The 21,093-nt window shown below is 49.6% G+C and overlaps 1 protein-coding gene across 1 annotated transcript; it reads right to left on the bottom strand.

The window, feature by feature from the left end:
- Positions 1-9,687: 9,687 nt before the first annotated feature.
- Positions 9,688-17,349, bottom strand: LOC115078310 (solute carrier family 22 member 17-like). Its single transcript, XM_029581184.1, has 5 exons — positions 16,989-17,349; positions 12,216-12,315; positions 11,472-11,695; positions 11,121-11,232; positions 9,688-10,480 (listed from the first exon to the last, which is right to left on the bottom strand). The coding sequence occupies exons 1-5, from the start codon at positions 16,999-17,001 to the stop codon at positions 10,219-10,221; spliced, it is 711 nt and encodes a 236-aa protein (XP_029437044.1). The 5' UTR covers positions 17,002-17,349; the 3' UTR covers positions 9,688-10,218.
- Between the last annotated feature and the right edge of the window lie 3,744 nt (positions 17,350-21,093).

The following is a 21,093-nucleotide window of genomic DNA, read 5'->3' on the forward strand; positions in this document are numbered from 1 at the left end:
GTTGTACAGGGTCCGACCCCGTTTGGTCTATCATTTCCTTACAAGGGATGGCTCTGGGCAGCTACATTTGGAAGTCAAAAGGTTGACTGGGGCAGTAGTCCAATGCCCCACAAGTGAAAACAAGCAGCTAAATGCAGATGCTTGTTTATATCTGCCCACTGTGCAAAAGCTGCAATAATACCCTCAATCTTCCTGTATTTTATATAATACTCAGTACAAAACTTTGCATATATTATCCTCTGAAACTGAAAGCTATACAAAATGTCTCGAGCAGCTTAAAAAACACAGCTGCAAAAGCACTAGCTGTCAGGGGGGGCAAAGTCCATATGCCAACAGCAACCAGTAACAACTGCTGCCTTGTACCACCCTTCAGTTTGACATAGGATCTGCATCTCTTTGTAGTGGGTAAAGTCCTTAGCATTCCTGCTGCTGCTGTTGTCTCTTGCCAACATCAGCAGTTGCTGCAAATGATGGGAGCATGTGCTAAGAGCTTATCTTGTGCTTTCTAAGTATCCCTTTCCCTGTACGTACTTGGATCAGTCCAGACTCCTGGGTTGTGCCTCCCTTCCAGCAGATGGAGACAGAGAAAGTTTTACTGACACTGCTATTAACCACATGTGTCACCTGCAGTGTTCCTCAGTATTTCTCTGTCTCCGGTCGATGGGTGCAAACCTGCAGTTCCCTGTACGTACCCGGATCAGTCCAGACACCTGGGTTGTGACTCCGCACCAGCAGATGGAGACAGAGCAAAACTTGACGGGCTCCCTACATATAGTAAGGTGCCACCCACAGCCCCTCAGTCTTTCTCTGTCTCCAGCAGATGGGGCAGGTCCACCCACAGTCTCGGGGATCCTTGGTTGTTTTGGCTCGGGGTAGTCAGTCAGGGATCTATTTCGGTTTTTTTCTCTCTAGTCCTAAGTAGTTAGGGCAGTGAGGGTTTGCAAAAAAAAAAAAAAAAAAAAGAAGAAAGAAGATAAAGCAGAAGATAGAAGTCTCCCGTCGGGGGAGCCTCCCAGGAGGGTTGGAAGGTCCTGAGAGGACCATCCCCTCCAGGTCGAGGCCGCTGCTGAGGGTCGAGGACCCGGCCTGTGCTGGCAGCAGCGTCGGGGGTGACACCGGGGAGCCCGGTTCACTCACCCCCGCTGGAGCTGAAGACTTCAGGACCACGGCTAGCGCCTAAGTAAAAAAAAAAAAAAAAAAAAAAAAAAAAAAAACAAAACAGTAGCGGTTTCTTTCTTTCTGCTGACCTTGCGGCGCCGGCTCTCTCTCCCTTTCGCCGTCGTTTTCGCCGTTCGTGCGGTCGTTTAGCGGGAGGGCGGCGCTGGTTGGGGGGTTCGTTCTTCGCGCGGATGCCGAGAGGGTCAGCGTGTCGCGCGTGCGGCGCTGTGCGCGCGCGTCTCTCCCGAGACGGGGTCTGCTCGAGCTGCGTCTCCGGGGGCGAGGGCTCGTCGGCGGTCGCCCGGGGGGGTCGATCGCGGGGGGCCCGTTCGCCGTCGCGTGCCGGAGGCTCGGAGGCCGCGTCCTTGGATCCGTTCCCGCTTAGCGCGGGAACGGAAGCCATTTTGTGCAGTGTGAGGGACGCCACGAGGAGGGCCCTCCAAGATGGCGCCCAGCCTCCCTCGCTGTCGCCACAGCCCAGGATTTCGGGGGGAGAGCCCCCGGGACCCCGCGGGTCGGGGACCCCGAGTGCTGGGGAGGGTTCCTCCGGATCGGAGGGCTCGTTTTCTGAAGATTTCTCGCTTCTGCTGCAGAAACTCAACGGCGCCCGTGGTTCGCGGACCTCATTCAGCTGGCGGCAGAACCTCCACTTCGTTTCCTCGGGGCCGACTCTCTTCTTCGACAGGGTCCCGTCTGTTTGGAGGATGCGGATCACTTTTGTCTCGCGGCATGGCTTTTGAGAGGGCGCGCTTAAGAACTAAGGGGTACTCGGAGGCTGTGATTGCTACCTTGTTGAGGGCTCGTAAACAGTCCACGTCCTTAGCCTATATGAGGGTGTGGACAGTTTTTGAGGACTGGTGTAGTACTCATGCGGTGGATCCTGTACGGCCGCCTGTGCCGGGGGTCCTCGCCTTTCTCCAAGAGGGCCTGTCCAAGGGGCTGGCCTGGAGTACCCTGAAAGTACAGACGGCTGCACTTGGTTGTCTGCGCGGGAAAGTGCGCGGTGTGTCCTTAGCGTGTCATCCGGATGTGGTGCGCTTCCTTCGCGGGGCTAAGCATTTACGCCCTCCGGTGCGGAATCCTTGTCCGTCTTGGAACTTGAATTGCGTGCTCTCGGCGCTTGGGGGAGCACCGTTTGAACCTCTTAAGCGGGCGACGCTGAAAGATCTTACCTTGAAGACCGTGTTTCTGGTAGCCATTGCGTCTGCTCGTCGGGTCTCGGAGCTGCAGGCCTTATCCTGTCGGGAACCGTTTTTGCGTTTCTCGCAGGGCGGCGTTTCCCTGCGGACTGTGCCGTCATTTTTGCCTAAGGTGGTGTCCTCGTTCCACTTAAATCAGTCAGTGGACCTCCCAGGTTTTGAGGTCGGGGACCAGATGGACAAGGGGATGAAAGAGTTGAGGAAGCTCGACGTCCGCAGGGTCCTGTTTCGGTATCTGGAGGTTACGAATTCTTTCCGGATTTCCGACCATCTGTTTGTTCTCTGGTCCGGTCCCCGCCGGGGGTCTGCGGCGTCGCGGGCCACGATTGCGCGTTGGCTCAAAGAGGCTATTAGCTCCGCATATCTGCTGCAGGGTAAAGTGGCGCCTAAGGGGCTTCGGGCTCATTCCACTCGGGCGCAAGCCACGTCCTGGGCCGAGGTGTCTCAGGTGTCCACGCAGGAGATCTGTAGAGCTGCGACGTGGAAGTCCTTACATACTTTCACTAGGCATTACAGACTTGATGTCCAGGCGTCTGAAGCGCCGGGGTTTGGGGCGAGTGTTCTCCGAGCGGGACTCTCTGCTTCCCACCCTCGGTAGTTTGCTCTGGTACATCCCAGGTGTCTGGACTGATCCGGGTACGTACAGGGAAAGGAAAATTAGTTCTTACCTGATAATTTTCGTTCCTGTAGTACCACGGATCAGTCCAGGCTCCCGCCCGTCTGTTTGGTACGATGAACAAAGAGAGAGAGTCCGCTCGCTTGGTTAGTCGTACTGCTATTGTTCCAGTTCTTGGCTTATTGGCTTATTGCCGCTTGCCTCTGGTCTGATGTTTTCGGTTTTCAGCCAGGGGGTGTTTGAATTGGTTAAAATTGTTCTAGTTAGTTAGTCGGGCACTGGTTTGCTTTGACAGTTCGTTCGACTGAGGGGCTGTGGGTGGCACCTTACTATATGTAGGGAGCCCGTCAAGTTTTGCTCTGTCTCCATCTGCTGGTGCGGAGTCACAACCCAGGTGTCTGGACTGATCCGTGGTACTACAGGAACGAAAATTATCAGGTAAGAACTAATTTTCCTTTCTGAGACAATTTCTGTGTTTTCCTTTTGAGGCTTCTGGGGGTTTTTTTTTTGTTGTTTTTTCTGGATCCTGTGGGATTCTCTGTATCGGGTTGAGATGGGCAGGCTGGGGATTGGTGACCTTTGTGTGTGCCTGACCTGTGCGCCCATGGGGTGTAAATCTGGTGGTCCAGATCTCTCCCCTTCACGAGGCTGCTTGGCAGCTGCAGGCTCTAAGTACTCTCTTTTTGTCTGAGACAGCCTATAGAGTTTTTATGGTGGTAGGCTTTGTCTCAGTTTTGGGCATCTTTAATAAAAAAAAAAAGTTTGTCCTGCTGAGCGGCATCACTTTTCCTAACAGTCCAGTAGGTTACTTTTTTGTTTGTTCTGCCAGTCTTTTTGGGCTCGTCGGCAGTGTGCACTGATAGGCCGGGGGGTCGGTGTGCTGCGCAACTCGTTCACAGCTCAGCAGTCTCGGATTATGTATCAGGTGTTCAGAATGGGGGGAGGGCCCCTTGGACCGGCCACAAAGCAGCATCTGGGCTCCTCTGCTACCACCCTTGCTTAACTCCACAGCATTGGCCAAGGTGCCGATCTCTTCCCAATCAGTCTGGGAACGGCCATCTTGGCTTTACATTCGGCTGTTCCTGCACAATTGGAGGGGGAAGACCACCCCCACCTCATGTCACCGGCCCAATCTGTCTCTGCTCGCAATCGGGGTGCGTGGAGGCTCTGAAGAGTCTGGCTTGGCTCCCCCTAGTTCCTTGTCTGAGCAGGCCAGAACTTTCAGACCTTTCTTTGCTGCTGCTGCATGAAGCTTATCTAGCTAAGCAGCATGCAGCCTCTGCAGCCAGGGACTCGTTCTTTACCGGCTCAGCCAGCGGGGAGCCTATTTCTGACCCAAACCGAATGCAATCGAGCCAGCATAGGGATCCTCTTGTACAGGGCACTTTGGGTCCAGTGGGGGGTGACTTGGATGATTGTCGAGGCTCAGTTTCCGGGTCTTCCAGGGGACCCGTGTTCTGGTGAGCCGACTCCAGGGCAGGGGATGCTGTAATGGGCCTGCTGCCTGAGGATGATGACCCTAAGGTGATGCGTCTTTTTCAGAAAGAATAGCTAGACGCCTTGCTGCCACTGACTTTTCAGGTGCATGGGGTTAAAATCCTGCAGGTGGACACTGATTTGGATGGTGCGGATCGGGTCCTGGATGGGAGAGGGTCCCCCCCCCCCCCCCCTGCTTTTCCCTATCACAAGTTGGTACAGAAACTGGTAGAAGCGGAATGGGCCTCCCCTGATGCTAGTTTAAGGTGGGCAGAGCCATGGGGTGGCTTTATCCATTACCCAAACAGGCGTTTGGAACGGTTTGCTCTTCCTAAGTTCAATGCTGCTGTGTCAGCCCCAAACGAATGACACTCCCTGGGGTAGGTTCAAGATCCTAAGTTAAGAGGTCCATCTCAAAAGGATTTTTTTAGGTCTTGGCACTGGGCTTGCGTGCAGCTATCTGTACTCGTTTTATGCAAAGAGCATATCTCCATTGGGTCCAAAGGTCCTAAGAGATCCTTCCCGCCTCTGGTGAGAAGGCAGACAGGGCCAAGAAGTGGCTTATGGAGCGGATGCTCTTTATGATTTGGTTTGTACATTGTCTCACATCATGGCATCTGCAGTTTCCGCCAGAAGGTTTCTCTGGCTGCGAAATTGGGTGGAGGATGTTTTCTTCAAGGCACAGTTGGGTTTACTACCCTTTAAAGGCTGTCTTTTATTTGGTGAAGATCTGGACATTTGATGCAGTCTCTGGGGGATAATAAAATCCTCAGATTACCAGACAAGCCTAAGGGCAAACTATTTTTTCAGTCATGTTCAAGGTTTCGGCTGGATAGGAGGTCTCGGAGTTCCAGACCTGTGTCTGGCCTCCAGAGGCAGTCCTTTTATTTATTTATTTAGAGACTTTTTTTATACCGGTATTAGGAGGGACATCATTCCGGTTTACATTTTAACAGCAGGTTTGAAAATACAGAGCAACTGTAGAAGAGGTTCTTTAAACATAACGTGTAGAGCAATGATAACCGAAACGTATGAAAGTATAATGCTAGGGTGTAAAACATGGTTAATATAATAATTACATGGTCATAGATACAAGGTATTATCTCAACATGGAGGTCAAATATACAGAGTGGCAACAATGCAGCATGATCGTGTATACAAAGGAAGCGGTGAAAGATTAGGAGCATAAGGGGCGAGGCGGAGAGGTGGATTAGTCTGGATAGGCTTGTGGCCGATCGAAGACCTTTCTGCGGAGCCGCCGCAGGGGTACTTCTGCTATTAAATCCCCGCAATGAGAAGAGGCTGGTCCACTCCATTGTTCCCACTATAGAGAGTTGCTTAGCAATGTTTTACAAAGAGCGGGCCAGTAGTACTTAGGATCAGTGGGTTCTCAGTGTGGTAAGGGATGGTTTTAGAATTTGCTCGTCCCATTTGTGATTTGTCCCTCATCTTCCCGTGTGGCTCTTTAGAAAAAAGTATAGGTGTCCAAGATATGTTAAACCATCTGTGGCTCCTGGGGGCAGTGGTTCTGGTTCCCCACGAGGAGATGCGCAAGGGACGCTGTTCCATTTAGTTTGTGGTCCCAAAGAAGGAGGGGACTTTCGTCCAATTTTAGATCTGAAGAAGGTAAATGCTGCTCTCAAAGTTCCATGTTTCAAAATGGAAAGCCTGAGGTTGGTGGTGGCAGTGGTTCGCAAAGGGGAATTGCTGGCCTCCCTGGATTTGACGGAGGCCTATCTCCCCATCCCCATGCATCGCATCGTTTTCTGCGTTTCATGATTCTCATGCAACACTTTCAGTTTCAGGCTCTCCCTTTCAGTTTAGCCACAGCGCCACCCACCTTCACCAAGGTGGTGGTGGCGGCAGTGGGGCTTTGCAAGGAGGGAGTTCTGGTGCATCCGCATCTGGACTACTGGCTTATCAGGGCCAAGCTAGAAGTTCTTTGTCGCCAGTCGGTTCATAGAAATGACGACAGAAGAAGACCAAATGGCCCATCCAGTCTGCCCAGCAAGCTTTCACACTTATTTTTCTCATACTTATGTTACTCTGACTGCTGAGTTCAGGGCCCTTATTGGTAACTTTATGGTTCTAATTTCCTTCCACCCCTGCCATTGATGTAGAGCGCAGTGCTGGATCTGCATCAAAGTGAAGTATCAAGTTTAGTTGGTTAGGGGTAGTAACTGCTGCAATAAGCAAGCTACTCCCTGCTTATTTGTTTACCCAGCCTGTGCAATTCAGTCCTTGTTGGTTGTTGTCTGAATATAAATCCTCTTTTCTTCATTCCCCCTGCCGTTAAAGCAGTGAGCTGCGCCGGATATGTAAAATCCTTCACATTTTTAATCTTCACCACTTCCTCCGGAAGAGCGTTCCAGGCCACCACCCTCTCTGTGAAGAAATTCTTCCTGACATTGGTTCTGAGTCTTCCTCCCTGGAGTTTTAAATCGTGACTCCTGGTTCTACTGATTTTTTTTCCCAATGGAAAAGGTTTGTCGTTGCCTTTGGATCATTAAAACCTTTCAGGTATCTGAAAGTCTGTATCATATCACCCCTATTCCTCCTTTCCTCCAGGGTATACATAATTAGATTCTTCAATCTGTCCTCATAAGTCATTCGATGAAGTCCATCCACCTTTTTGGTTGCCCTTCTCTGGACCGCCTCCATCCTGTCTCTATCCCTTCGGAGATACGGTCTCCAGAACTGAGCACAGTACTCTAGGTGAGGCCTCACCGGGGATCTGTAAAAGGGGATAATCACTTCCCTTTTCTTACTCGATATTCCTCTCTCTGCAGCCCAGCATTCTTCTGGCTTTAACTATCGCCTTGTCACGTTGTTTCGCCAACTTCAGATCATTAGACACTATCACCCCTAGGTCTCTTTCCTGCTCCATGCACATCAGACCTTCACTCCCCCATCGAATACATTTCTTTTGGATTTCCACACCACTTCTTGGCATTGGATCTCAGCTGCCATCTCTTCGACTACTCTTCCAGCTTCCTTAAATCCCGTCTCATTCTCTCCACTCCTTCCAGCGTGTCCACTCTGTTGCAGATCTTAGTATCATCCACAAATAAACAAACCTTACCTTCTATCCCGTCCACGATGTCGCTCACATAGATATTGAACGGGACCAGTCCCAACACCGACCCTTGCGGCACTCCGCTCATCACTGCTCTCTCTTCCGTGTAGGTTCCATTTACCATCATACTTTGCCTTCTGTCCTTCAACCAGTTTGCTATCCAGGCCTCCACCTTGGCACTCACTCCCAAGCTTCTCATTTTATTCACAAGCCTCCTGTGCGGGGACCGTATCAAAAGCTTTGATGGTGGTGAATGTAGCAAAGAGTCGTCTGGCATAGACATAGTCCCTGGAGTACCTGGGGGCTCGATTTGACACTAGTTGGCAGGGTCTACGTCTCAGAGGAACATGCTTTGAAGCTATAGAAGCAGATTCAGCAGTTGTTGCAGTTTTGGGTGCCCAAGGTATGGTGGTATGATATTTGCAAGTGCTGGGCTCTATGCCCTCTACACTAGAATTAGTAGTGTGGGCCTTTGCTCATGAGACCATTGCAGATGGCACTTTTGTTGCGATGGTGCCTAGTATCAAAGGATTTTCAGCTTCCATTGCCCCTCGAGGGCATTGCACGGGAGAGTCTTTCCTGGTGGCTTCTACCTTCCAGTCTGGTTCGGGGGGTGGATCTAGAAGTCCTGGATTAGGTGGTAGTTTACCAGTTTTTTCTGGTTGGGGAGCTGTATGTCAGCATCAGTCAGCTCAGGGTTGCTGGTACAAGAAAGAGTCTGGTCTATCAATCGCCTAGAGCAGCCCACTTGGCCTTACAGATATTTCTTCCATTGGTGAGAGGCCGTTTGGTGAGAGTTCTCTGACAATGTGATGGTGGTGGCTTATATCAATCGTCAGGGCAGAACCAAGAGTCGAGGAGTAGCCAAGGAGGCACAGAAGTTGATACATTACCTGGAGCGTACAGAAGCATCTCACATTGCTGGGGTTGACAATGTTCAAGCAGACTTCTTGGGTCAGAGGGGGTTAGATCCAAGTGAGTGGGAGTTGTTGGAGTCGGCGATGCATCTCATTCACAAGTGTTGGTACTCTCCCCATGTAGACCTCATGGTGTCTCAGAATGCCAAAAGTGCCTGTTCTACAGCTAGAGGCGAGAGCACAGTGCAGAAGGGTTGATGCCCTGGTAGTTCCTTGGCCAAGAGACATGCTACTTTGTGTTTCCTCCCTGGCTGCTTGTGGAAAAGGTGTTACGTCACATAGAGAAACATCAGGGAGAAATGGTCGTGGTGGCACCAGAGTGGCTGCACCTTCTGTGATTCGCAGATTTGATCAATTTGGCTGTAGATTGATCGATTTGTTTGGGTCATCTGGAAGGCTTTCTCCGGCAGGGACCCATATTTACCGACCAGGCTGTTTGCTTTTGTCTAGTGGCCTGGATTTTGAGAGGCAATGGTTAAGGCGTAGGGGTTAGCCAAAGGCGGTCATTACTACTTTGTTATAGGCCAGGAGCATTTTTTTTTTTTGCATGGAGTTTTAGCTATCAAGCATTTGACCACTCCTTGAGATTTCTTAAATTACTAATGTCTACTCCCTCAGGCATGTGCACCCATACAGATCTTACCATCCTCTGCAAAAACACAAACTTTCCAATTAACGTCACTGCAGCCATTTCAGCCAGTCTTCTCCATAAATACGTGTGGCCCGTTTATAAGCTTTAATTCGGGCTATCTTGTTGGAAGATTTTCTCTGTACTATAGACTTTGACAAAACTTACCTACAGCTCCTAAGAAATCTCAAGGAGTGGTCAAATGCTTAGTAGCTAAAACTCCATGCAAAAAAAGGGAGGAGGAATAGCCCAGTGGTTAGAGCAGTGGGTTACAAACCAAGAGACCAGCATTCAATACCCACTGTCGCTCCTTGTGACCTTGGGCAAGTCACTTTACCCTCCATTGCCTCCGGTACAAAACTTAGATTGTAAGCCCTCTGGGGCTAGGGAAATACCTACAGTACCTGAATGCAAACTGATGTGATATCTCAGATTGAATGTCGGTATATAAAAATAGATGTAGCTAACATTTACTGATTTGTATATACATGTATACGTCTGTATTTATACATGCGTACATCTGAATAGACTGTGACAGGGAGCACTTGGATGCACTATGCTGAGAGACTGCTCACAGGTGCCCCACAGGCAGCGTCACCACAAGGAACAGGAGAAGCTCTGATAGGACCACTTTATTCTGAATTTAGACGAATTACAACAGGCAGAATGTAACTCTCACTTCAACTCCCCTGTACTGTAGTCTTCCCCCTTGCCCCTCTAGTCCTGGATTTTTATGTTCTGTGGTCTTTGAAGGAGTCCAGGGACAGAATTTATTTTGCATGGGCTTAGCTGAGTTCGTGTTGCAGTCTCTCCTGTCTGATCAGCCCCCATGAAACACAATTCCCACCTCCCTACCGTGTGAAAGTCCTGTTCCCCCATCTTACTGTCGCTGTGGGGTCTGCTACTCTGCCATCTCTCAGGGTGGGAGGGGGGGCTTACATACCTGAAGATGGTGCTTCCCCCTCCTTTGTATTTTATTTACCTCTTTTTTTTTTGGGGGGGGGGGTGTCAGATCTAATGTCCCCTATAAGCATTGGCTAAATGTCCCCATGAACCAGCTGGCAACAGCTTAGACTGGAGGAATCGAATCCTGGTCCTCCTGTAGCACAGGGCGTGTCCGGCTCCTCGTGGGAGGGATGAAGGCACAGTTAGATGGGCGGGTTGGGTGTGGCTAGCAGCGGCATGTGGTCACGGCGCGGGCGGCAGTACAGCTCCCCGTCCCCCAGGGTCTCCGGCAGCGGCTTGTGCTTGCTCTCGGGCAGCAGCAGGATGCTGAGGATGCAGAGGATGGCCATCGAGGCTAGGACCACGTGCTGCAGGAAGTAGCCATGCCGGTCCTGCAAGTCCATGAGTGGAGCGCTCAGCTTGCCCAAAGCAGCGAGAGCCAGGATGAGCCCCACACCCTCACCCTAGGGGAGACAGAGACTTTCATTTGCATTATTCCATCAGTTCCAGGGCCGAGTTTTAGTAGCCCTGCTTCAGCCTAGAGAAATCTCAGGAGGTAGCAACACTGGGTATGTGATGGCTTGCATCTGTGTCGGCATTGGATTGGGTCTGGGAGATTATGCCCCAATGGCTTACAGGAAAGCTCTAAGCTAAGGTCTCACTTCATCCAAATGTTAGTGGGAGCTACACAACCTGGACAGTGAACATTTTTAGCAATATGGCAAGGAGATCCTGATATGGTTATTATATCCCTGCAAATAATCAAATTCTGAGCAGAAATAGTATAATTGTTATGACCCAGGTCAGTTTAGGGGATGTTAGGGTAGTCTCAGCTCCACATCGGTTGGATCCTCTGTTGGAATCTGATTTAGAGCAATTACATTTCGAAGTGGCGATGGGATTTGCTTCAGTGCTTAGGGACCTGCTGTCATTTTTTTCAAACTTCTGCAGGAGCGATATCTTTCTGATGACTCTGGCTGCCAACATCATTCTAGCAAAAAGCACCTCCAACTGCTAATTATTAACACCGCCTTCCCCACCTTTTCACCAGGCCAGAAATGCCAGGTGTGTGTGTGTGTGTGTGTGTGTGCTCTCCGACACTCACCTGATGACAGTGGGAGTCAGTTCTGCTGTGAAGAGGACGCTGAGAGAGGCGGCAGCGTGGGAGGAAGACAGGCCCAGGATGCAGAAGGTCAGAATGGCAGCCTCGTTCAGATCTGGAGGCGGAGAGAGGGAAGGACATCAAAAGGCAGGCAACAGCGGCAGGTACGTTATACGTGCGGGTGCGCGGGTTGCAGGTTGTTTCTGGGTAATTGCAGGACCTTGTAAGGGGCAGGCTGGTTTACTCACGAGCTCCTTGCCTGCTGCCATCTCATAGCTTTCCTATGTATGTTTAAGCATGTGCATGATGTGTGTGCCTCTGCAAGCACGAGCCTGCGTGTTCATGCCCCCTTACACTCAATCAGCCCCAGCAGGATGAGGGAGGAGATCCCGGTCAGGGTCATGGACAGCAGGAGGACACCCCTGCGGCCGAAACGATCCACCGTCACGCAGAGGAAGAGACACGCCAGCACACCCGTGCCTGCCGACAGTAAGTATGACAGGTACAGCCCAGATCTGGCACCCTGAATGTTCTTCCGGAAGGTGCCATAGCAGTGATGGATCCCGTTAGAAATTAAGCTGAGGGGAAAAAGTGCAGGAAACCCAAAATTACCTTTCTTCAGGCTGGGATATGATTGGCCTATACAATGCATGATGTCATTTCAAGGGTAGCCAACAATTAAGGGCCCAGCTGGCTTCAATTTTCCAGGGACAGACTGATCCAATGCTGGTTTCACACTGCATATATATATATTTTTTTTTTTTACAGAAATGGGAACTAAAAGTCCATAAATGGAATATGTAAAAAAGCAGAACTACAATTTCCATCATGCAATGGGGCAGAAGCAAAACTACAACTCCCAACACGCAATGGGGCAAGAGCAAGACTACAATCCTAGTATGCAGTGGAGCCAGAAAAAGGAACCATAGATGCAGAAGGGCATAAGAAGAATTGACCTTGTTGCTCCCAACAGCCTATGGCTAGCTGCTGGCTTAAGTCATCTCAGGTGTCGTGTCTGCACACTGCACCAAATAGTTTTAGATCTACTCCACAGTTATGCACCGGGTTCTCCTCACATGCCTGCTCACGGATACTCACGTGGTGAATCCCAGGATCACCAGGTTCTTCCAAATGTTTCGGCAGCTGAGTAGTTTAGAGAGATGAATAGAGCTGGACGCAGGACAGGCGTTCTCCATCTCTGAACAGGGGAAGGAAGAGGGCAGAAGTAAATATCCATAAAATATATTAATTCCAGAGACATGATGATGCACACGGTGACGCAACAGAGAAATCACAGTCTAAGGGTGAGCTCAAGATAGGTTAAGTGACTAAATGAAGGTTTCAGATGACAACGGTGGGATTGGGTCTCTGAGTATCACAGTGGGATGGTGACTACAATGGAATTAGAAGCTGAATCTCTGAAAATCATAGTGGGACTGGAGGCAGGATCTCTGGTATCACTGAGGAGGTGGCAGCAGTGGGATTGGAAGCTGGATCTCTGTCTATCACAGTGTGTTGGGTGTCTGTAAATATAAATCAGAGAACATGGTGTGCGCGCACACACCAGGAGCACACACCCTCAGTTATATATTTTTGTTTACAATGTTTTCCCTCCATCCCATCTGCCCCGAGCGTATCCCCTCCCTCACAACTGTACCTGCAAAGATTCTGCTCAACATCGTCTCTGCCCCGTGCACTCTCAAACCTGTGGTGGCCCTTTCTCTCCACAAGAACTCTCAGCAACCTCCTTGGTCTCAGCAACCCGCAGGGAGGACAGAAGCCAACGGGGGGGACTCTAGGAACAGATGGGGGCAGCTGTAGGAGAAAGGAGTTTCAAGAAAACACAGGAAAGGAAGGGACCCATGGAGGGGAAATAAGGGTTAAGTCTGTGTATTTATAAGCAGATGTGGGACATTATCAGAATTTGACCTCTAGTTGACCCAATCAGAAGCCAGGACTAAGGGAAAAATGACAGATACTGGCTGATTGGCAGCTACGCCCCATTGGGGTGGGGCAGATCATGCTGGGGGAAAACATTTGTTTTGGACTTTGATATCTCTCACTCATCCCAAAGGAGAGGTGACATTAACAAGGGCTGACTGTTCCTGGGTCATGGCTGATGTGCAATGATATTAAGGTGTTCCTGATGGGATGGCAATCGTAGGCATGGGTTGATGGTACAATGATATTAAGGTGTTCCTGATGGGATGTGACTCGTAGGCATGGGGTTGATGTGCAATGATATTGAGATGTTTCCTGATGGGATGCCAATCGTATGCATGGGTTGATGGCGCCATGCTATTGGGGTGTTCCTGATGGGATGTGACTCGTAGGCATGGGTTGATGGTGCAATGCTATTGGGATGTTCCTGATGGGATGCCAATCGTAGGCATGGGGTTGATGGCGCCATGCTATTGGGGTGTTCCTGATGGGATGTGACTCATAGGCATGGGTTGATGGCGCAATGATATTGGGGTGTTCCTGATGGGATGTGACTCGTAGGCATGGGTTGATGGCGCAATGCTATTGGGGTGTTCCTGATGGGATGTGACTCATAGGCATGGGTTGATGGCGCAATGCTATTGGGATGTTCCTGATGGGATGCCAATCGTAGGCATGGGTTGATGGCACAATGATATTGGGATGTTCCTGATGGGATGTGACTCGTAGGCATGGGTTGATGGCGCAATGCTATTGGGATGTTCCTGATGGGATGCCAATCGTAGGCATGGGTTGATGGCGCAATGATATTGGGGTGTTACTGATGGGATGTGACTCGTAGGCATGGGTTGATGGCGCCATGCTATTGGGGTGTTCCTGATGGGATGTGACTCGTAGGCATGGGTTGATGGTGCAATGATATTGGGGTGTTCCTGATGGGATGTGACTCGTAGGCATGGGTTGATGGCGCAATGCTATTGGGGTGTTCCTGATGGGATGTGACTCATAGGCATGGGTTGATGGCGCAATGCTATTGGGATGTTCCTGATGGGATGCCAATCGTAGGCATGGGTTGATGGCACAATGATATTGGGATGTTCCTGATGGGATGTGACTCGTAGGCATGGGTTGATGGTGCAATGCTATTGGGGTGTTCCTGATGGGATGCCAATCGTAGGCATGGGTTGATGGCACAATGATATTGGGGTGTTCCTGATGGGATGTGACTCGTAGGCATTGGTTGATGGCGCAATGCTATTGGGATGTTCCTGATGGGATGCCAATCGTAGGCATGGGTTGATGGCACAATGATATTGGGATGTTCCTGATGGGATGTGACTCGTAGGCATGGGTTGATGGCGCAATGCTTTTGGGGTGTTCCTGATGGGATGCCAATCGTAGGCATGGGTTGATGGCGCAATGATATTGGGATGTTCCTGATGGGATGTGACTGGTAGGCATGGGTTGATGGCGCAATGCTATTGGGGTGTACCTGATGGGATGTGACTGGTAGGCATGGGTTGATGGTGCAATGCTATTGGGGTGTTTTTGATTGGGTGCTGTTCCTGGTTCATGGCGGATGGCACGCATTATGACTGAGATGTGATTGTTAAGGTTGAGGGAGTAGAAAGATTCTCCTGACCTGTACAGCAGGAAGAGGGCAAGGGGAGCTGTGATCACGCCCTGCATCACCCGCCAGTCCTTACACCCCACAGCGATGCCCAGCAGCAGGAACTGGCCCCCCAGCACAAAGAAATACCCCAGCATGGTTGCAGTGAGACGCTGGGAGGGGTCACAGAGCTCCAGCCCTGGGGAGACAAACCGGGAAGAAAGAGACATATGCGACGCCGTTACAACACTCAAGTGACGACATTCTGAGGCTGCGACAACACTCGATGAGATCACAGCGCTCGGAGGCACTCAGGGAAGGGAGACTTACGGAGGACGTAGAGGGAGAGGTAGACCCTGCGAGGACTGACCCTAGGAAGAATCGCGTCAGGATGAAGGCGGCTGGGGAAGTAGCAGCAGCTCCCAGAATCCCACAGAGTAGTGCTAGCACCAGGGAGAGGAAGAAGGCCTTACGTCTGCCCATCCTGCAGGAGAGAGAGAGAGAGAGAGACACACACACATACACAGAGAGCTGCGATGTAACACAAACCCTGCATGAACGTGCAGCAAGCCTGCGCTGCCCAAACGGCACAAAAAGCAGAATTGCTTACTTTTGTTATTTTCTCACAATTTAAGTATTAAATTATAAAGACAGTTAATAGTAAATGGTAACCACACCCTTCCCATTTAGAGTATATTATCGAACTATGTAACCGTATAATAATGGCACCCTTTGGATAAATTAGAAACCACATATTTGTGCCTTACTGTAAACCATTGTGATGGTGCTCTACTATACACAACGGTATAGAAAAGTTTTTAAATAAATAAATAAATAACTGTCAGGAAATGGAGAAAATGACCCCCTCTAAACAATAATCTCATACAGATCTACTCACAATATGCTTTCCAAATGTTATTATATATTCTTAACATTATTAACCTAAGTCATCAATTAACCTTTCAAACTATACCATCGCAATCCCAAAATCTCACCAAAATTAAAACACATGCAATCATTCCACACTCATACCACACAGACGCATGAAAATATACTGACCTAAACCCCCCCCAAACACTTTCCAAATCAAATCCCTAATATCATCGATATCCTCAAACCCACCCCGATCCTGCTGCCAAGGGTCTTCAATCAGTCCCAACAAGGTCCCTCGTTTCGCCTAAATAGGGCTTCATCAGGGATACTTCTTATATCATTCACGCTGGGGATCTCACAACTAAGTTAATCGACACCGAAAAAAATTGTAACCGAGGGGCGGCCAATAATGCCAGATTTGTTAGACACCAAACCCACGTGGAATATACATGGAATCCCTGAACGACTTCAGCACTTCCCTATCACTAACCTTCAAAGCGACCCGCGGCAGGTATCCTAACCATAAGAGCTCATTCAAATAACATTTCTCATCTCCGAGTAAGCATTAGGTCCACTTCGAATCCCCTCAACGGCTTCACTCTAATGCAAAACTTCTCCGCCGCTATTCTTCCAATCACCGAGGCTAGAAGCCTAATCATGAAAGTCCATTCAAATAACGCTACGCGTCTCCGAATCAGCGCAGATTCCTCTGTTTAGGTTGTGTTATTTTTAAGTGTCAGGACTCACACAGCGACAACCCTTGCTAGGAAAAAGTAACACAGATATCACCACTGGGCCCCAGAATCCCAATACACCTATAGAAAAGCCAGACTGCTACAGATCCCTACACAGGCACTACAGGCTGGCAGAATCCCACAATGGGTCATACACACAGAACATGGATAAAGCCACAAATACAGAATAAGGAACCGTATGTTAGAAATGGGAACGTGCAGACAAAAACTGAACTGGAAACCTCCATGAAGCCAGAGACTGCATGCAGTGCAACCCCAGAGAGAGAAGAGATGCACATTACCCCAGAGCCGAGAGAGGAAAATCACAGACCTTCCCACAAAAGAAGGAGCAGGAAAAACTGCCTCTAATCCTGGGGGAAAGAGGCGAAACAGCAGCGAGAGCAGCAGAGTCTGTGGGATCCTGCCCCCGGGCCAGAACCGGGATCCGAGCAGAGACAATCCAGACCAGCACCAGAACCGGGATCTACCTTTATGTTTCTTCTGTAGTTTGTAACGTTCTCCTTTTATTAAAACAGATTGTCAGGCCCAGAAGCGTTCGTGACTCTGCAGAGAGTGTGTGACAGAAAGAGAAATATGCGCACATGGAGCAGGGAGAGGGGAGGGCTGGGGAGCTGAAAGTGTCTACAGTATAGAGGGCTTGTTGGGACATGAGTGAGGGGCAATGGGAAGTGTCTAGCTGTCCCCAGCTCCCACCTGTCAGCAGCATATCCCAGCAGGAGATATCCAACAAGAAACCCAAGGATGAAGCAGACTTCTTCCACAGGGACTTTCCAGTACTGGCTGCACACTAGATCCCACTGCAGAGATAAACACAGGACATTAGTGAAAACGTCCTGCCATGCACCACAGAGGAAGAAGCAAGACAGCTAGCTGGGGGAGCCCTGGCTGTGGGGAGAGCTGTAGGGAATGGTGGAGGAGCGCTGGCTGTGGGGAGAGCTGTAGGGAATGGTGGAGGAGCGCTGGCGGAGAGAGGAGATGTAGGGAAAGGGGGAGGAGCGCTGGCGGAGAGAGGAGATGTAGGGAATGTCAGAGGAGCGTTGGCTGTTGGGGGAGCTGTAGGGAATGGCAGAGGAGCGTTTGGCTGTTGGGGAGCTGTAGGGAATGGTGCAGGAGCGCTGGCTGTTAGGGGAGCTGTAGAGAATGGCAGAGGAGCGTTGGCTGTAGGGTTAGATGAAGGGAATGGTGGAGGTGCGTTGGCTGTAGGGTTAGATGTAGGGAATGGTGGAAGTGCGCTGGCTGTAGGGTTAGATGTAGGGAATGGTGGAGGAGCGTTGGCTGTAGGGTTAGATGTAGGGAATGGTGGAGGTGCATTGGCTGTAGGGTTAGATGTAGGGAATGGTGGAAGTGCATTGGCTGTAGGGTTAGATGTAGGGAATGGTGGAAGTGCGTTGGCTGTAGGGTTAGATGTAGGGAATGGTGGAGGAGCGCTGGCTGTAGGGTTAGATGTAGGGAATGGTGGAGGAGCGCTGGCTGTAGGGTTAGATGTAGGGAATGGTGGAGGTGCATTGGCTGTAGGGTTAGATGTAGGGAATGGTGGAAGTGCGCTGGCTGTAGGGTGAGATGTAGGGAATGGTGGAGGAGCGTTGGCTGTAGGGTTAGATGTAGGGAATGGTGGAGGTGCATTGGCTGTAGGGTTAGATGTAGGGAATGGTGGAAGTGCATTGGCTGTAGGGTTAGATGTAGGGAATGGTGGAGGAGCGCTGGCTGTAGGGTTAGATGTAGGGAATGGTGGAGGAGTGCTGGCTGTAGGGTTAGATGTAGGGAATGGTGGAGGAGAGCTGGCTGTAGGGTTAGATTTAGGGAATGGTGGAGGTGCATTGGCTGTAGGGTTAGATGTAGGGAATGGTGGAGGTGCATTGGCTGTAGGGTTAGATGTAGGGAATGGTGGAGGTGCATTGGCTGTAGGGTTAGATGTAGGTAACGGTGGAGGAGAGCTGGCTGTAGGGTTAGATGTAGGGAATGGTGGAGGAGCGCTGGCTGTAGGGTTAGATTTAGGGAATGGTGGAGGTGCATTGGCTGTAGGGTTAGATTTAGGGAATGGTGGAGGTGCATTGGCTGTAGGGTTAGATGTAGGGAATGGTGGAGGAGCGCTGGCTGTTGGGGGAGCTGTAGGGAATGGTGGAGGTGCATTGGCTGTAGGGTTAGATGTAGGGAATGGTGGAGGAGCGCTGGCTGTAGGGTTAGATGTAGGGAATGGTGGAGGAGCGCTGGCTGTAGGGTTAGATGTAGGGAATGGTGGAGGTGCATTGGCTGTAGGGTTAGATGTAGGGAATGGTGGAGGTGCATTGGCTGTAGGGTTAGATGTAGGGAATGGTGGAGGAGCGCTGGCTGTAGGGTTAGATGTAGGGAATGGCAGAGGAGCGCTGGCTGTAGGGTTAGATGTAGGGAATTGTAGGAGGAGAGCTAGCTGGAGTGGGAGGGGGAGCTATAGGGAATGGAGGTGCATTTGCTGTTGGGGGAAGGGTGTGATGTTTGATGAAGGACTGGTGGCTTGTTTGTGCTGGGGTAGAGGTCCTCTCCTTGTACCTCTGCACCATGTTCTTCCTCAGTCCCTGGTGCTGGCTGTAGTCCCAGCCCTCCATGCAGGACTCCGTCTCTCCGTCGGGCCTTCCCACGATAGTGGTAGCGCTGGCACTGGACTGCGCACCATCCTGCCCCCGGCATCTTTCTCCAGCGGAATGCTGACGTTCAGCAGCCCCTCCCCCGAGACATTCTGCAGGGCCGAGGGCAGGCCCCCAGGGTCCACTCGGCAGTGGTGGGCTGGGGTCGATGTGATGAAGACGTCTGAGAAGAGTCCGAAGGCCACAAAGAGATTGGGGAGCCAGCCGAGGAGCAGCTGCAGGTGCTGGCAGGGCCCCAGGCCCCCGATCCTGGGGACAGGCGTGTCGAAGGAAAAGGTTCTCCGTGGTCAGCTCCAGCAGGCTGGGAGTGGAGAAGTCTCTCTGCAGGGGCTCCGGCTCCCTCTCGCCTCCCTCCATGGCTGCGGCGTAGGCGATACAGGGAGGCACAAGGACCTGGAAGTGTTGGCAAATGGAGAAAGGGAGATGACTGAAACACACAAGGGAACCATCGGATGACCAGCACCTTTCCCAAAAGGGGGTGAATTTAGCATCTGGTTACTGCTTTCATTCTTCTGCTTTCAGGTGTGGGCAACCTGCAGTCCCAATGGTTAGAGCAGTGGGCTGAGGAGCAGGGACGCCAGGGGTTCAAATCCTGCTTTCCTCCACTACTGTGCCTTGTGACTTTCCACGGCCTCAGCTACAAACTGACATCCTAAGCCCTCTGGAGCAGGGACCTGCCTGCCTATTCCTGATTCTATGTGGCCTTGACCCTCACATCTGGAAAGCTGGAACAAGTCGATCCAAATCCAAAAACATTACCCATCTACTAATAGAGTCCCGACTGCCAGTCTCTTTCTCTGGGCATGTCTCCCTCTGTTCTCTTTTCTGGCATCTCTTTCTATTGCTCTGTCTCTCTCAGAATCAAATACTGTAATTTTGACAAGACAATTTTACATTTGTTTGTCTCTTCTCATGTACCTATGATGAAAGGGGATCACACGGACATGATCGGCAGGTTTTTTTCCGGGCTGATCTCACAAGAATATAAAGCCAGTTGGGAAGGTAAAGATGAAAACCAAATCTGAGGATCTGAGAAGGGGGGTGGGAAGCAAGACACACTAATATTATATATACATAACTCTATATCAGATCAGATTAGCTTAGATGATATATGCAACACAGAGGCAGAGAGAGATGCACTACTATATATGCATGTGGTATTAGATAATATACACACACAAGCAGAGAGAGAGGGTGATATATATATGCAAGTGGTATATAAACTCTACATTAGATTAGATAATAATATATACACACACCCAGAGACAGAGAGAGATGCCACTAATATTATATATGTAGGCAGTATAATAAACTCTATATCAGATTAGATAATATATGCACACACAAGCAGAGAGAGGGATGCATTAATATATATGCATGTGGTATATAAACTCTAGATTAGATTAGATAATATACACACACAAGCAGAGAGGGGATGCAACTAATATATATGCAATGGTATATAAACTCTAGATTAGATAATATATACACATTCAGACAGAGAGCTGAGAGCGATATGCATTAATATATGCAAGTGACTATATAAACTCTAGATCAGATTAGATATGATACAGAGAGATGCCAAATATTATGTAAGTATATAAATGCCAGATTCGATAATATTATATGCATACACAGGCAGAAAGAAATAGACACTAATATTATACGTGCATGCAGTTTATTAAAACTCTAGATCAGATTAGATTATACAGAGAGAGATGCACCTAATATTATATATGCAGGCAGTATATACACATTAGATTAGATAATATAGAGAAATATGCACTAATATTTGCAGGCAGTATATAAACTCAGATTAGATTAGATATTATACACATAGGCAGAGAGAAACACTAATGTTATATATGCAGGTGGTATATAAACTCTAAATTAGTTTAGATAATATTAAAGGACACACAGGCAGAGGATGAGAGATACTAATATATATGCAGGTTGTATATAAACCTCTAGATATAAAATCTACCCAGAGGCAGGCAGAGAAAGAGACACTAATATTATATATGCTGGTGGTATATATAAACTCTAGATCAGATTAGATAATATTATACAAAGAGAAACTATGCAGTAATATTAATATGCAGGCAGTATATAAACTCCAGATTAGATTAGGTAATATTATACACACACAGACAGGCAGAGAGAGATGAGAGGAGACT

Source organism: Rhinatrema bivittatum, chromosome 16 (assembly GCF_901001135.1).
Source record: "Rhinatrema bivittatum chromosome 16, aRhiBiv1.1, whole genome shotgun sequence".
Taxonomy (NCBI): domain Eukaryota; kingdom Metazoa; phylum Chordata; class Amphibia; order Gymnophiona; family Rhinatrematidae; genus Rhinatrema; species Rhinatrema bivittatum.

Excerpts from the sequence above, each read along its gene's own strand:
- LOC115078310 (XM_029581184.1), bottom strand. Across the intron at positions 11,696-12,215 it reads GTGATCCTGGGATTCACCAC|CTTAATTTCTAACGGGATCC; the intron begins GTGAGTATCCGT and ends TTTTCCCCTCAG. Across the intron at positions 11,233-11,471 it reads CCTGCTGGGGCTGATTGAGT|ATCTGAACGAGGCTGCCATT; the intron begins GTAAGGGGGCAT and ends CTCCGCCTCCAG.